The 16,729-nt window shown below is 43.2% G+C and overlaps 1 protein-coding gene across 50 annotated transcripts in view; it reads right to left on the minus strand.

The window, feature by feature from the left end:
- Nucleotides 1-12,976: 12,976 nt before the first annotated feature.
- Nucleotides 12,977-16,729, minus strand: part of LCA5L (lebercilin LCA5 like) — a 40,157-nt gene continuing 36,404 nt past the window's right edge. For all 50 annotated transcript variants that reach the window (XM_081569937.1, XM_081569947.1, XM_081569913.1 and 47 more), the window contains one exon: nt 12,977-13,907. In XM_081569937.1, coding sequence (XP_081426063.1) covers nt 13,177-13,907 — 731 coding nt within the window. In that variant the 3' untranslated portion in view covers nt 12,977-13,176. The remainder of the gene's footprint in view (nt 13,908-16,729) is intronic.

Genomic DNA, 16,729 nt, shown 5'->3' on the forward strand with positions numbered 1-16,729 from the left:
TCCTTGTATTCCCTGATGCTGTGATGAGCTCATTATCATTTCTGCTGATCATGCTACGAAGAGACCAGGCACTGTGCTGCTTTAGCCGGGCATCACCAGAGTGGGTTTCGGGTTCCTCTCAGACTCACTCAGCCCCGGCTGCCCCAGCTCTGGGAGACGACGTAGAACGGGCAAGACAGCCGTGCTTACGGCCAACACCAGCGTCCACCGTCCGGCCACCTCACAGGGTATGTTTCAGCCGCAGGGGATGAGCCGCGGACCTCATCCTCATCAGTGGAGGTGATTACAGCAGCACAAGGAAGCTGTGGGGTCTCGGGCCCCTTGGAAGCCACATGCCCAGTGTGAGTTTATGAGCTGCAGGCATAAATGGCAGGTGACACAGTCCACAGTCAGGGGGCCAGGTACCCACCCCCAGGCCCATCCTGGGATCACGAATCCATGAAAGTCTCCTGGGCCAGACCCTTATTTCTCTCCTAAGGATATAGTCTTTCTGCACGCATTTTGACAAATTTCACTGAAGAAAAGGTTTATAATTCACAGCTGTTCCCTTTTTCCACATACATTAATAGTTCATGAAGATTAAATAGGGGGCATTTAAATGTCTATCATGTTTCACATCCTTGTGGTTTTTGAAAAGTGGTGTTTTGTTTTTTTTTAAAGAATAATAAATGCGGGACTGAATTCAAAAGATAGAAAAAGATGTGATAAAAGTACATCTTCTAAGCTTCTGCTGTCATGTCACTAAATTTTCCAGTTATCACTGCTACCAGTTTCTTCCAGTGATATTTCATACCTTTATGAAAATTGATACATATGCTTTTAAAATAACTTTTTAAAAGTACACCTAAAAAACTCTACACAAAAAGTTTTATTTATTTTTTTTAAATCCTAGCTGGAAAGTACAAAAAAGGAACTAGGAAGCGAAGTCTCCCAAGATTCCACAGAACTGGGACTGTGGTGTTACTGTTTGAGCTTTTCCTTTCTTTCTAAAATTTTATGGATAGCTTTAGGTTTTGTGTTGCTATTAAAAATTACTGGATATGGTTTATAGCTTCACTGTTTGATTTAAAATACATCTAAAGTGGGAATTCCCTGGTGATCCAGTGGTTAGGATTCTGTGCTTTCACTGTCAGGCCAGGGTTTGCTCCCTGCTGGGTGAGCAAAGATCTCACAAGCTGCAGAGCGAAGCCAAAAAAAAAATTCTAAAGTTCTCTTCATACCAGTTTGGTTTGCTCTAAATTTATGATAAATTAAGCAAGGAAATCTTCTTATATACAAATCCACAATCATTTTTGTATGTGGTTAATACAGTCTTGTTACTGGCACAGGTGAGTGGAATGCTAGCTCAGCTAGTTTACTCTTCCTTGACGTGGCCAGACTGTTTGGCCTCCCATGATTTTTCTTATGCACAGGTCTGTGGGGGCAGTGTGTGTGTGTGTATGTGTGTGTGTGTGGTGTGTGTGTGTGGTGTTTGTATCTGTGTGTGTGCTCATGGAAGTGTGTGTGATGCCTCTTCTGTCCAATCTATATTTTGTGTGCTAAGTCGCTTCAGTCGTGTCCGGCTCTTTTGCAACCCTGTGGACTGTAGCCCGCCAGGCTCCTCTGTCCATGGGATTCTCCAGGCAAGAATACTCGAGAGGGTTGCCATGCCCTCCTCCAGGGGATCTTCTGAACGCTGGGATCGAACCCCCTGTCTCTTATGTCTCCTGTTTATATTTTATTGGACCTTTAAGATTATTTATGAAGCTTTTTCTGACCACTTTAGATGATAGTGATTTCTTTCTTCTTCCCCTCCTCGTCTGAACATCTGAAGTAGTGCCAGTATGACTGATCTGTCAACAAATTTTGTATTGACTTGTGATATCTGCTATTGTGTGTTTTTATTCCTAACGTTTAGTGGTGGTTTAGTTGACAAGTCCTGTCTGACTCTTGTGCGACCCCATGGACTGTAGCCTGCCAGGCTCCTCTGTCCATGGGATTTTCCAGGCAACAATACTGGAGTGGGTTGCCATTTCCTTCTCCAGGGGATCTTCCTAACCCAGGGATCTAATCCCAGTCTCCTGCATTGCAGGCAGATTCTTTACCACCTGAGCCACTAGGGAAGTCCGATCCCTAATGTTTAGATACTTCTTTTGTGATAAAGGGTTTTCCTTCTGTTGATGCTGTAAGTGCCTTTAGGGCCAGAGACTGTTCCTTAGGCTTTTTTATACCCCTCCCAGCATGTTGTAAGTCAGAACCCAGGAATATTTAACTTAAACTCCACCAAATAATGGTTTTCACCTAGGGCCATGTACACCTTTTCAGGGAGTATATCTTCACAGTTGAGCTGTTACCAATTAGCAGTTAGGGGAACTTCCTTGGGTGCTGTTCTCATACAAGTTCATGGCAGAGCCTTTTGGTGGTGTCACCAGATCCACAGCTCTGTGTGTTTGCACCCCATGTGGATCCTGGGACACATGGCTCATTTTCTCTCTGGGTTCACTTTTCTTTTACTTTCGGGGGTGGGGGTGGTATGCACACCGTGCTGCTTGTTGGGTCTTAGTTCCCCGGCCAGGGGTCAAACCTCTGCTCCCTGCAGTGGGAGTGTGGAGTCTTAACCACTGGCCCCCCAGGGAAGTCCTAGGTTCACCATTCTTGTCTGTGTGTGTCGGCTTTGCTGCCTGTGTGTTCGGAACGTAAAGTGTACGCATCCCTCTTTCAGTATGGAGAGTACCGACTTGCTGTTGAGTCCAACCTTAAGTTGAATGAATGCTGTGTATTCTGCTGATGCTTTAGTTGTTGCTGTGCTTTTGGTGTCATTCCTAAGAATCCATTGCCAGATCCAAGTTCAAGGTTGATGCCTATGTTTTCTTTTCAGAGTTTTATAGTTTTAGCTTTTACATTTAGGTCTTTGGTTCATTTTGAGTTAATTTTATATACAGAGTGAGGTAAGGATTCAATTTTATTCTTTTATATGTGGGTATCCTGCTGTCCAGGCTTCCCTAATGGCTCAGTGGTAAAGAATCCATCTGCCAACTTGGGAGACCTGGGTATGATCCTGGGTCAGGAAGATCCCCTGGAGGAGGAAATGGCAACCCACTCCAGTATATTTGCCTGGAAAGTCCCACGGACAGAGGAGCCTGGTGGTCTACAGTCGATGGGGCCACAAAGGGTTGGACACGACTTAGCAACTGAGAATGCACGCGTGCATCCTGTTGTCCAAGCACCGTTTATTAAAGAGACTTATTCCCCATTCAGTGGTCTTGTAACCTTCTCAAAAATCAGTGGACTGTAAATACATGGATTTGTCTTTTGGACTCAGTTCTGTTCCATCCATCTACATATCATTCTCATACCAATTCCACAGTGTTTTGATTACTGTTGCTTGGTAGTAAGTTTTGAAATTAGGAAGTGTGAAGCCTCCAATATTGTTCTTTTTAAAGATTCTTTTGGTGGTTCTAGGTCCCTTGTGATTCCGTCTGAATTTTAGAATCATCTTTTCAACTTCTTCAATGACGTTAGCTGGGATTGTGTTGCCATCTTGACATTATCTTTCAGTCCTTGTGTCCAGGGTGTCTTTCCAGTTATTTGGATCTTTAATTTCTTTCAACAATGTTCTGTAGTTTTCAAATGATAGACATTGCATATCTTTTGTTAAATTTATACATTAGTATTTTATTCTTTTAATGCCATTATAAATGGAATTGTTTTAAAATTTCATTTCAGATTTTTTGTTACAGGTATATAGAAATAGATTTTTGCACATTGATCTTGTTTTATGCAACCTTTAGCACTCCTCTAGCAGTTCCAATAGCTTTTTAGTGGATTCTTTAGGATTTTCCTGTCACCTGTGAATAGAGAGAGTTTTACTTCTTCTTTTCCAGTTATTGGCTTTTATTTTATTTTTGCCTAATTTCTGTGACAGGGATTTCCAGTATGGTGCTGAGTAGAAGTGATGAGTGTGGACTCAATGCCTTTTCCCTCTTCTGGTTTGGTGTCAAGTCTCATAAGAATGAGCTGGAGAGTGCTCCTCCTTTTTCTGTATTCTGGACTAGACTGCCTAGGACCTGGATTATTTATTCTCTGAACATATGAACTTGCTGATAAAAACTTGTCTGAGTTTTCTCTTGTTTTTATTGGAAGATTTTTAACTACTGACTTCAATTTCTTTAGTGATTTTAGGGTTATTCAGTTAAATGTTTCTCCTTGAGTCATATTAGGCATTTTAGGGTAGGGACTTAGAAATTTCTTCTCAACTTTCGAATATATTGGGATAAAAATTTTTACAAATACTCTGTCAGTGATGGTAAACATGTTTTAAAGTTGTTGGATGTGGCTTCTGTGTATGTCCACTAGGTCAGAATTACTAGTTGTCTTATTCCAATCTTAATCTTTACTGCTGCTCTTTAATTTGCTGAGTGGTCCATTGCTGAGAAAGATATGTGAAGGTCTGCTACTGTAATGTAGACTTGTAGTTATGTCAATTTTTACTTTATGTTTTTGTGTTATTATTGTTTTATGTTATATACTTTATGTTTTTAAGTTATTATTAACTGTATGTATATTTAGGATTCATATATTGTCCTGGTGAATTGAACTCTTTATTGTGTTGTGATAACCCGTGTTATCTCAAGTAATAATTTTTGCCTTCATGTCTTTTTTTTTTAACACCAACTTTCATTTGGATGGTATTTGCCTGGCAAACCTTTTCTTACTCTTTGACTTTTTTCTTTAAGATCTTTTTGATTTGTGCCATTTTTAAAGTCTATTGAATTCTTTACAATATTGCTTCTGTCTTGTTTTGGTTTTCTGGCTGCAAGACCTGTGGAATCTTACCTTCCTGACAAATGAAATATTTTCTGCCATATCAGTAAGCAAAGGATGTCATAGTCTTCAGCAATTACAGCCCGCAGGTAAGTGGGTGAGCCCCGAGGGAACTCAGAAGAAAAGAACACCTGCCATCTGTGCAGCCATCAGAACTACAGCCTCTCCATATGTTGAGCCCTGAGGAAGCTCAGGATGTGAAAAACACAGCATACTGCCCCCAGAGAGCTGAGACGCATATCAAAGGGATGATTTCAGTGAGCCCAGATTCTTGGCATACACAGAAAAGCACTAAATTCCTTAACCTGGGATATCTGATTTTCTTTAATTTACAAAAAACCTGTTATGTTCAGACTACCTGCCCTTTGTTGCAAAGCTTCTATATAACCTGGCTCCTCCCCCCACCTCCTCTGAGCAGTCCTTGCTGAACATGCTACCTCCTAAGCCCAAGTCCTAAAAATTTTCACTCTCAACTTTTAGGTCACATGTATTTTTTTCAGTTGACATCGTCGGCTGGGGATCTAACTTGAACCCCCTGCATCGGAATTTGAAGTTTTAACCACTGGACAACCAGGGAAGACCCACCCTTTGACTTTCTGTATCTCAATGGCTTAGATATGTGTACAAAGAGCACGTGGCTGTATTTAAAAAATCCATATTGCACTTTAATTGGAACATATAACCCATTTATACTTATTGAAATTAACTGATATATTTGGATTTGTCATATATTTTGTGTTTTTATTTTTGTTTTTAGTCATTCCACTTTTCCCTGTGCTCTTTTTCCTCCTTACTTGCTGCTTCAGGAGACCTTTCAGTTCTTTCCTCCCTGTTTCTCTGTATCTCCTCTAGTGCACACGCAGGATACGGCCTATCACCAAATGCATGTGGGTTTTACCCGAGAAATGGAATATTTCCTGTCATATCAATAAACAAGGCTGTCACAATTATCAGCAGTTGCAGCCTTCCAGTGTAAGCCAGGGAACCCTGTGGGAACTCACGAAGAATAACTGCCATCTAGGAGCCATCAGACTGCGGCCACTCCCTGCACTGAGCCCTGAGGAAACTCATGATGTGAAAACGTGATTCTGGCCCCAGATAGGGGAGGTGCATACCAACGGAATGATTGCAGTCAGCCCAGACTCTTGCATCTTCCCATACTTAGAAAAGTGCTCAATTCCTTAACTTGGGATTTCTGGTTTTCTTTAACTATCAGCTTTTGACGTTCAAGCTTTGTGCATGCTCAGTCACTTCAGTTATGTCTCTTTGAGACCCAATAGATGATAGCCCGCTAGGCTTCTCTGCCCATGGGATTCTCCAGGCAAGAATACTGGAGTGGGTTGCCATGCCCTCCTACAGGAGATCTTCCTGACCCAGGGATCAAACTTGCATCTCCGGTTTTGCAGGCCGATTCTTTACTGCTGAGCCGTTGGGGAAGCCTGATGTTCAGACTACCTGTCCTTTGTTGCAAAACTTATTATTTAACCTGGCTCCTCCCCTCGCCTCCTTGGAGCAATTCTCTCAGGGCTACTTGAGGTGCTGCCTCCTGGGCTTAAAGTCCTAAAAATTCTCAGTGAATAAAACATAACTCTCAACTTTTAGGCTGTGAATATTTTTTAAGTTCACACCCCATAACAAGCAACTCTCGGATACCAGCTTGGTGTCTAACAAGTTAACTCAGTTCTGACAAACTACCTAGAGATGGTGTCAGATGCCACAGGTGAATGTCTCAGTACTATAACACTGCCCCCTCTACTTCCCCCACTTCAGATGTCAATCCCAAGTTCAGGTTGTCACCAGTGCTTCTGACCAACCAGTTAAGTATCAGAGGTTCCCACAGCCCTCTCCTCAGCAATTGCAATTTGATTAATTTGCTAGAGCTGTTCACAGAACTCAGGAAAACCACGTACTTAACTGTTTTGCTGTTCAGTGTCTAAGTCATGTCCGACTCTTTGTGACCTCATGGATTGCAGCACACCAGGCTTCCCTGTCCTTCACCATCTCCCAGAGTGTGTGCAAACTCATGTCCATTGAGTCAGTGATGCCATCTAACCATTTCATCTTCTGTTGTCCCCTTCTCCTCCCAGCTTCTATCTTTGCCAGCATCAGGGACTTTTCCAGTGAGTCGGCTCTTGGCATCAAGTGGCCAAAGTGTTGGAGCTTCAGCTTCAGCTTGAGCATCAGTCCTTTAATGAGTATTCAGGGTTGATTTCCTTTAGGATTGACTGATTGGATCTCCTTGCAGTCCAAGGGACTCTCAAGAGTCTTCTCCAGCACCACAGTTTGAAGGCATCAAATTTTCAGCACTCTGCCTTTATCGTCCAGCTCTTACATCCATATATGACTACTGGAAAATCTGTAGCATTGACTATACAGACCTTTGTCTGCAAAATGATGTACATTTACTAGTTTATTACCAGTTTTATTATAAAGGACGGGATAAAGAACCCCAATGAACATCAAGAGGAAGGAGTTCGTAGGGCAGGGGCTTCATGCCTTCTCTGGGCATGCCAGTCTCCCCAAATCTTCATGGGGTCACCAACCCAGAAGCTCCCAGCCCTGTACTGTTGGCATTTTATGGAGGCTTCATCATGTAGGCACGATTGTCATTAACTCCATTTCAGCCCCTCCCCACTCCAGACAGTGGAATGCATGGCTGACAGGTCCAAGCTTCCAACCATGGCTCGGTCTTTGTGGTGACTAGCCCCCACCCAGGGGCCATTCAGGAGCCACTGAGAGTCAATTCATAGAACAAAAGACCCTCCCATCACCCAGGAAATGGCAAGGGCTTTTGGACCTCAGTGCCAGGAGCTGGAGTCAAGGAGCAAATACCAGAACAAAAGATGCCCCTGGTGGTCTCATTATGGGAATCGCCAGGGTTTCAGGAGCCTTGCGCCCAGAACCAGGGGCAGAGACCATAACATGTTCTCTGTTTTATCCCACGATTACCTTTTGTTTTTCACATCTGTCTCTCCCATATGTTTTGAAGTTATTTGACTTTTGCTTTAGTGCTTACACTAGAAAATTTATCGGTGCTTATAATTAATATTTTACTCTCATCAGCAGTGTGAGACTCACAGCACTTTAACTCCCGTCCTTTCCTCCCAGTGTGTATGCTATGCTTGTCATAAACTTATGTGATAGATACAGGATACTTCAGCTGTATCTTACTTTTTTGCACGTCCATGAGGGATCAATTATATAAAACTAAATTCCTTAACTTGTTCATCTTACTGTATGGCACAGGGAACTCTGCTCAATGTTATGTGACAGCCTGGATGGGAGGGGAGTTTGGGGGAGAATGGATACATGTACATGTATCGCTGAGTCCCTTTATCGTCCACCTGAAACTGTCACAACATGGTTAACTGGCTATATCCCAATACAAAATAAAAAGTTAAATAAAAAACAGTAATGTTGGGGCTTCCCTGGAGGCTTAGTAGTAAAGAATCCATGTGCAAATGCAAGAGACACGGTTCTGGGAAGAACCCACATGCTGCAGAGCAACTAAACCTGTGCCATAACTTGTGAGCTTGTGCTCTGGAGCCCAGGAACTGCAACTACTGGGCCCACTGCCCTGGAGCCTGTGCTCAGCAGCAAGAGAAGCCACTGAAGTGAGAAACCCATGCGCCGCAACTGGAGAGTAGTCCCCACCTGACGCTACTAGAGAAAGGCCTGTTCAGCGGTGAAGACCCAGCACAGCTGAAAATAAATACAAAATTTTTAAAAGCAGTAAGTCACTTAAAATTACACATTTACTGCTCTCTTGCATATGAGACCTTTTAAACATCTCAAGTCACTTTTCTCCTGCCTGAAGTTTATCTGTTAGGACAGGGTTCACAAAACACTATTTGCAAAATCAGACAGCAGCTGGACTTGGCCTATAGGCTGAGTGTGTTTATTGGAACACAGCCATACCCTGAGACGTCTGGGCTTACTGCAATAACTCCTTTGATATACATGTTTACTATCCAGGGCCTGTATCCTGTTTTCCTCCATCCCAAATTTCCCTCGGTCATCGGGGCAGCTGCAGTGGCTGATGGTTTTCTGGCCACAGCATCCTTTGTTTCCTGAAATGGCAGGTGACATTCTTTGTCCACAGTGGTAATAACACTAACATGTTAATAACTTGCAGAGCTGACCCTGGTATCTATTGTTCCTGTTGGTTCTCTTAGCACTTTGTTTTCTTGTGTCCTTCTCTTACCTCTCTTGGGAATTTCTGGAGGCCTGGATCAAAGCTAGCTTCTTCCAGAGAGGGTTTGCATCTCTGTTGCCCTGGGGGTACCACTTGCCTCGATCACTTTAAACTTGAGATTCTAAATACCAGGTAACCATATAGTTAAGGCTATGGTCTTTCTATGAGGCACGTATGGATGTGAGAGTTTAACAATAAAGAAGGCAGAGTGCTGAAGAATTGATACTTTTGAACTGTGGTGCTGGAGAAGACTCTTGAGAGTCCCTTGGACTGCAAGGAGATCAAACCAGTCAATCTTAAAGGAAATCAACCCTGAATACTCTTAGGCAGGGCTGATGCTGAAGCTGAAGCTCCAGTACTTTGGCCACCTGGTGGGAAGAGCTGACTCATCAGAAAAGACCCTGATGCTGGGAAAGATTGAAGGCAGGAGGAGAAGAGGGCAACAGGCAATGAAATGGTTGGATGGTATCACCGATTCATTGGACACGAACTTGGGCAGATTCCGGGAGATGGTGATGGACAGAGGAGCCTGCATGCTGCAGTCCATGGGATTGCAAAGATTAGGACACGACTTGGTGACTGAACAACAACAACCCAATTCAGGCTCTCCTGAGGATGAATGCTGATTACGATTACAGAGTCTCAGAGTTTAAGGCAGTTTGGGAGCTCATGGAGGCTGAATGTCCCCTTATGTGGGAGGGAATTCCTCTGAGCCTCCTACTTGTGCTGGTTTTGTCCTCTGGGTTTTATCCTGGAGGCTTTTTGGATACTTATCAAATGCCCCATGAACTAGAAATGTCCCTGCCATATCAGTTAACAGGATGCTGCAGCCACAGTGTTTCAGCTCCCCCAAGGTGAGCTCCAGGGGAACAGGATGCCCGCCATCTAGTGGTCAACTGCTGCAGCTGCCCTGACAGTGCACCCTGAGGAGACTCAGCATGTGAAAAAACACAGGATCCTGGTCTCAGAACAAGTGTGTATCAAAGGAATGATTTCAGTGAGCCCAGACTCTTGCATCTTCCCATATGTAGGTGCACTAAATTCCTTAACTTGAGATGCCTGGTTTTCTTTAACAGTCATCTTTTGATGTTCTGACCACCTGGTCTTTGTTGTGAAAACTCCTATATATCCTGGCTCCCCACCTCGCTTGCCTCTTCAGAGCAGTCCCTCAGAGTGACCTGAGATGATGAGTCCCAGGCTTAGGTCTTCAGTTTTGTCTGTGGAATAAAGCATAACTCTCAACTCTTATGTTGTGCTTTTCTTTTTCAGTCGCCAACCTGTTAGGCGGAAGCTGACTTCAGAGCCCTCGTTCCTGCCTCCCTGATGCCCACTTTCCTGAGTGTTTACCCGCTCAACAACTGATCAAGAAACATGTTTATATAGTTACTATGGCATTTTTAGTCTTTTTACAGCAGGAGAGCCAGAGGACCTTGTATACCAGACTACATGATATGGCTGTCTCCTTTTTTCCTCCTGTTTACAAAATTGTGTTCATTATAGAAAATCACAGTAAAAAAAAAAAGCCAAGAATAAATTTAAAAATTGACCACAATCTCATTTCTCAGAAATAAAAATTTAGCATTTTACTTTATTACTCTAACTTCCTATGCCTATAATTTTTAAAATAAAATGACCAGAAAATAACCATCTTAGTTTATATTAGATTATATTTAAAAATATTCCCTACAGAAGCACTTTTAGATTGCTCTGATTTAATGTTACGATTTGTGCTTCTTTGTGGGTAGGCATAAGAAAAGATCCCCTGAAATTCTCCATCTGCTATAAAGCAGGAGTAAGTGTTGGAATATTGTAATATTACTCTGTACACCATTTCATTCAATCCTGAATATTCATTGGAAGGACTGATGCTGAAGCTGAAGCTTGAATACTTTGGCCACCTGATGCAAGGAGCTGACTCATTGGAAAAGACCCTGTTGCTAGGAAAGATTGAAGGCAGGAGGAGAAGGGAATGACAGAGGATGAGATGGTTGGATGCATTATCAACTCAATGGACATGAGTTTGAGCAAACTTTGGGAGATGGTGAAGGACAGGGAAGCCTGGTGTGCTGCAGTCCATGAGGTTGTAGAGAGTTGGATATGACTTAGTGAATTAACACCACCACCACAACCATTTCTAAGAATCCTTTTAGTACATTTCTCCAGAATGTAGAGCTGAGCAGTTGTATAATGTCGTGTGCATTAGTGTGTCTCCCCCTCTAGAAGCCTCTGAGAATTCTAACTCTCCTCCCTCCCTCTCTCCCTTTATCTTTTTTTTTTTATTCCCCCCTATGATTTTCATAAAGATCAAAGCTTATGCCAGTTCTAGTATTTATCTCATCTTTGGTTTTAAATATAGTTCTTTTCCAACAATGAGTTCTGTTCCCTTTGGAAAATTTATTTGGCTATTCCCAGTTTTCAAAAGGGTGTTGCTATTAATGAAATAAAATTCATATTTTATGGTGAGACTTTAAACATAAACATTTCCTCTGCCCAGTTGGGCCTTCTCTCTCCCCTTTGATGTCTGTTATGCATCTGCATTAACCAGACCTCTTTAGGAAATAACATTCCTTCTTAATCTCAGGAAGGATCACCGCTGCTTAGGAAGACAACCTCCCTTCTTGATGTTACAAGGTCACAGTGATTCACTGTTTGTACCTATAGATCTGGATTGTGTAAACTAGCAACAGTACTCATTTGATAGATAACCGTTTGTCTCAAAAACTTACATAACTGCACTTTGACCTTTAGTGGGCGGAACAGTCCTAGAGCTTTCTGAAAGGTTGTCTCCAGGTTTTAATCCTCAGCTTGGCTTGAATGGAGTTTAACATTTCTTAGATCAACTACAGTCTTAGATCAACAATATTACACACCAACCCATAAACATATTTGGAAATAATATGGTCTAAATTATAAATAAGTTTACCCTTATACATACATTACTTTGCCAACAAAGGTCCGTCTAGTCAATGTATGGATGTGAGAGTTGGACTATAAAGAAAGCTGAGTGCCAAAGAATTGATGCTTTTGAACTGTGGTGTTGGAGAAGACTCTTGGGAGTCCCTTGGACTGCAAGGAGATCCAACCAGTCCATCCTAAAGGAAATCAGTCCTGAATACTCACTGGAAGGACTGATGTTGAAGCTGAAACTCCAATCCTTTGGACACCTGATGCAAAGAACTGACTTACTGGAAAAGACCCTGATGCTGGGAAAGATTGAAGGCAGGAGGAGAAGGAGATGACAGAGGATGACATGGTTGGATGGCATCACTGACTCGATGGACATGAGTTTGAGTAAACTCCAGGAGTTGGTGATGGACAGGGAGGCCTGGCATGCTGCAGTCCATGGGGTAGCAAAGAGTTGGACACAACTGAGCGATTGAACTGAACTGAACTGATACATAAATGAAGGTAAGTTAATTGATTAACATTGGGAGTACAGTCTCCTCTGTACAGTCCTAATATAAAATATTCTAACTATAATGAATATATTCATTAGGACTGAGCAGCTAACCCAGTGGACACTGATTATAACAATATACTGTTTTTAAACAAGATTGATAGAAAAAGGGTCAAGGAACAGGTATTCAACACATAAAAATAAAAAATATGGACTCTTGGTTGTACTCTTGGTTGTACTTGGTTAACACTTGAGGAAAGTGTTAACAACCAGGGCAGGATATTGGATACCCAGATTAGCTGAATAAGAGATACTCAAAAATAATTTTCATAAAACCAAGCTTGATAATCAATGTACTTTTTTGTCTTTTCTTTAAAAAAAAAAGAGAGACTTCTTATATTGTTCTCTTTCAGAGCTGCTTCCATATTTTAAAGTTATAGTGTAGCCTGATTCCCGATAAGGTTCTGATAGGTACGAGATGTATATGTTTTGGGTTGACTAACTTAGACTTATTAGCTATGGAGCCCCATAGAATATTGAAATAATATAATGAATCAGTCTTCCAAAAGATAATGGACATGTTTCAGTTGTAGGAAAAAAAGATGTAATTTTGTATTTAAAATGTTGTCATTGGCTAATATACAATAGACTTTTAAAATCAGATTAGCAATAAAACAAAACCTTAACGTTTTAAAGTCAGTTTAAGTATTGAAAACACACACATTAAAATTACAAGACTAAAGGCACATAAAGCCAGAGTGGGTTAGGATACTGATTATATTTAAATAATTATTTTTCTCTTTCCTTCTGTGGGTGAAGATGACTTAATAGAATTTAATACCGTTACTCTAGAATCTCCAAAAGCATTGGTGGCGGACGCCTGGCTAGCGGGTAGATGATGCATCTTCGTACTCTGCAAAGTCTCCTCAGGCTCTTTCATAACAGTAGTAGTTGTTTGGCTGTTTTTTAAGACATAACCTGATCCAAAGAGTTCCTCCATTAGATTGCTTTTCTTCTCCCTGAAAGTTGTGTCTTTTGCCTTTGTTCTGAAAGATTTCGCGAAGGAGGGTTCGTAGGCGACGGCAGGGTGCTCCGGCTTCATTTCTTCCGAGTGACTGTGGTGCTTGCCTGTGCTATGAGTGTACCTTGTGCCGCCTGCATTGGCCAGCCCGCCTGAGGTGGGAAGCCCGTGATGCAGGTTTTCAATTGTTTCTGTGAATGAATAATGCTTTCTTTGTCTGAAGGGTATTTTGATATTTGGAGCAGCATTTTTATCTGGCATATCAGCCGTGTCACTGATTTCTGGACTTCTTTTAAACTTTACTTTTTCTGTATCATCTTCCTGACTACCTTCCCCTTCGGGATGGATTACTTGAATTCTTTTTGGTGGTAGTTCCTGTTCTTCTTTCACTAAAGTGGTCTTCTTTTCTTGATTTTCTGTTCTCTCTCTCTGTTGTCCAGTATTCTTTAGAGATGGTTGTGCTTCCGAATGTTCTTCTTCCTTGGACAAATCTGTAGTAGAAAAATAGTCAATTTATTGATCTTTAAAATTAATAGATTTCTGTTTCAAGATGGCATGTTGAGCACACTTATTTACACCTCCTGACAAGCACATTAAAATGACAAAAAGGAAAGAAAAGTAATGCATACAACCCCAGAATACAGGGAAAGGTGCTATTAGCAAGTCTGATATGTTATACTTTTGTAGAACATACCAGATAAGTGAGAATTATGAAGCCAAAAGAAAATGATGTTCATCAATTTTGCCAATATATTATTAACAGATGTTCAACATCACCAGCTAGGTTGTGCCAATTAAAAAACAATGAGAGTATTTTTCACTCATCCAATTGGGTGTAGAGATGCTCTTTCCTCTGCTGCTTCTTCCCTAGGCACCCAGGAAGCCCTGTGTGCAGCCCTCTGCTCGTCCTAGGACCAGATCCGCGTGGGTTCTGAGGAAACAGGATCACTCCCTGCCAGACACTCAGCGAGGCCATCATTTGTGAGGGAGAATGGAGACACAGTCGGGTATGCAGAGAGTTGAAACGTTTTCTCATGTGAATAAATTCTTGAATAAAATAATTTACCTACACTCTAGGAAAATGAAAAAAAAAAATACTAGGAGGAGAAAGTAGTATGTTTCAAGAATTAATGGTGAGCCTAGAAGCCAGTCAAACATATAATTACTTCTAAATAACTGTTACTATTATGCCCTATAACACTTGATGAGAATGTTAACATTTGAGACCATGGGGGGAATGTGCTTGCTTTCCACTGCCTCCCCTGCCCCCGCCTGGCCTCCCTGGCCCCAGAAGTGGGTCTGCTCCCTCTTCTGCTCCAGCTGCTTCCAGCTCCTGGGGACCTCCCTGGAGGCAACAGCCCTTGGACAGCCTCCTCTGGCCCTGGCATCTCTGGGACAGTCTGTGCCAGGAGTAGGTCATGTCCTTACTGGTCTCTCCTGAGCTGTCTGGACTCAACCTCGTCCTTCCCTCCACCCTCGCCCCTCCACACCCCCTCCTTAGTCTGCACCCTCTTTTTCATACCCATCGCCCTTCCTCTCTGCAGATCTCCCCAAGGGCACAGGATCCTGAGGGGGGGGCATTTTTCCCCAGTGTTTGGAGCAGTGCCAGACATACAGTATATGCTCAGGAAATATTTGTCAAGCAAATGAAGAAACTTTCTAGGACAATGTATGTGTGTGTTAGTTGTTCAGTGGTGTCTGACTCTTTGCGACCCCATGGACTGTAGCCCATCAGGCTCCTCTGTTCATGGGATTCTCCAGGCAAAAATACTGGAGTGTGTTACCATTTCCTTCTCCAGGGGATCTTCCCGACCCAGAGATTGAACTCAGGTCTCCTGCATTACAGGCGGATACTTTATCTTCTGAGCCATTACCAAAATGGACTAAAAAACAGGTGGAAAACGTAAACAGAACCAGTATTTACTGCGTTGGAGCCGTGGCTTTCCAGGGGGTTCAGCCCGACCTGGGGGTTGTTTAAACTTCATTCTAAGGCCATTTGGGGACTTCCCTGGTGGTCCAGTGGCTAAGACTCTGCACTCCCAATGCAGGGGGCCTGGGTTTGATTCCTGGTCAGGAAACTAGATCCTACATGCCGTAACTAAGACCCGGCAAAGCCAAATAAATAAACATTACACAAAGACAATAAAGCTTTCCTGGTGGCTCAGAATCTGCTTGCAAAGCAGGAGACCGAGGTTTGATCTTGGGGCAGAAAGATCCCCTGGAGAAGGAAATGGCAACCTACTGCAGTATTCTTGTCTGGAGAATCCTATGGACAGAGGAGCCTGGTGGGCTACAGTCCACTGGGGTCGCAAAGAGTTGGACATACTGCAACTAAAACCTGGTGCGGCCAAATAAATAAACATTACAAAACAAAAATCAAGCCACTTGGGCCCCACAGCTAAGATGTGGCCTCTCCAGGCCCACTGCCCGAGGCCCTGAGGGATCCCGAGGGCTCTTCCCCATGGCTGCTCTTTCCAGGGGGTTGTGCTTGCCCAGCTGGGTGGAGGGTCACCCAGCTGCCCCTAAATCAATAATTTATCATGGAAACAATGGAGGAGTGTCTTCAACATTCTGAAGGAAAATGATCTTCAGCCTAGAATTTTCTTTCCAGTCCATTACTAACCAAGTCTAGGGTAGAACCATGACATCCCCAGGGAAAGGTGCACAGATTTGCCTATGTGCACCTGTTTCTCAAGAAGCCAGTAGAGGTTGTGCTCCTAGTCCAGGATGGCATTCATTACAGGAGGACACAGGGTAGTAAACAGAGGCCTGGTGGAGAAGGGGGCCAGGAACCAGCAGGAAGGGTGATGGAAGCCCCTAGACCACAGAGGCAAAGGGCACCAGGCCTGAGGCTAAGGGCTTAAGCCTTGCCTCTGCTAGCTAACCCCCCAGGCTCTAGCGTCCTTGGTCCATCCTGACCAGCCATAGCCTGATGGAGGTGTCCCTCCCCCTGTGGTGTCTGCAGCCTTGGTGGGCTGAGAATGCTCCAGAGCCCAGTGCATGGGGCCTCTCCCTGCACCAGCAGAGCAACCTTGCCACGTGTCTGGCTCTTATGGGTCCCCATCCCCCAGGACTGTGAGTGACCTTGACCCTGGCCAGGCCCTGTGCCCTCAGGGAAGCTGCAGCCAGTCGGTGTCCAGCCTGCCTGCTCTGGAATCTTCTTCAGGGGCGGTGCTTCCCTTAATTCAGCTGGGTTTGGGTTTGAGACTCAGTTTTTTAAAACTGAACATGTTGTTTAGCATACACACAGGTTTGGGAGTTGTGGCAGAAAATGGAATATCGTGGTTGTTTTTGGTGGCGGTGATAGGGCGGG

This window comes from Giraffa tippelskirchi, chromosome 2 (assembly GCF_054371585.1).
Source record: "Giraffa tippelskirchi isolate mGirTip1 chromosome 2, T2T-mGirTip1v1.2.pri, whole genome shotgun sequence".
Taxonomy (NCBI): Eukaryota; Metazoa; Chordata; class Mammalia; order Artiodactyla; family Giraffidae; genus Giraffa; species Giraffa tippelskirchi.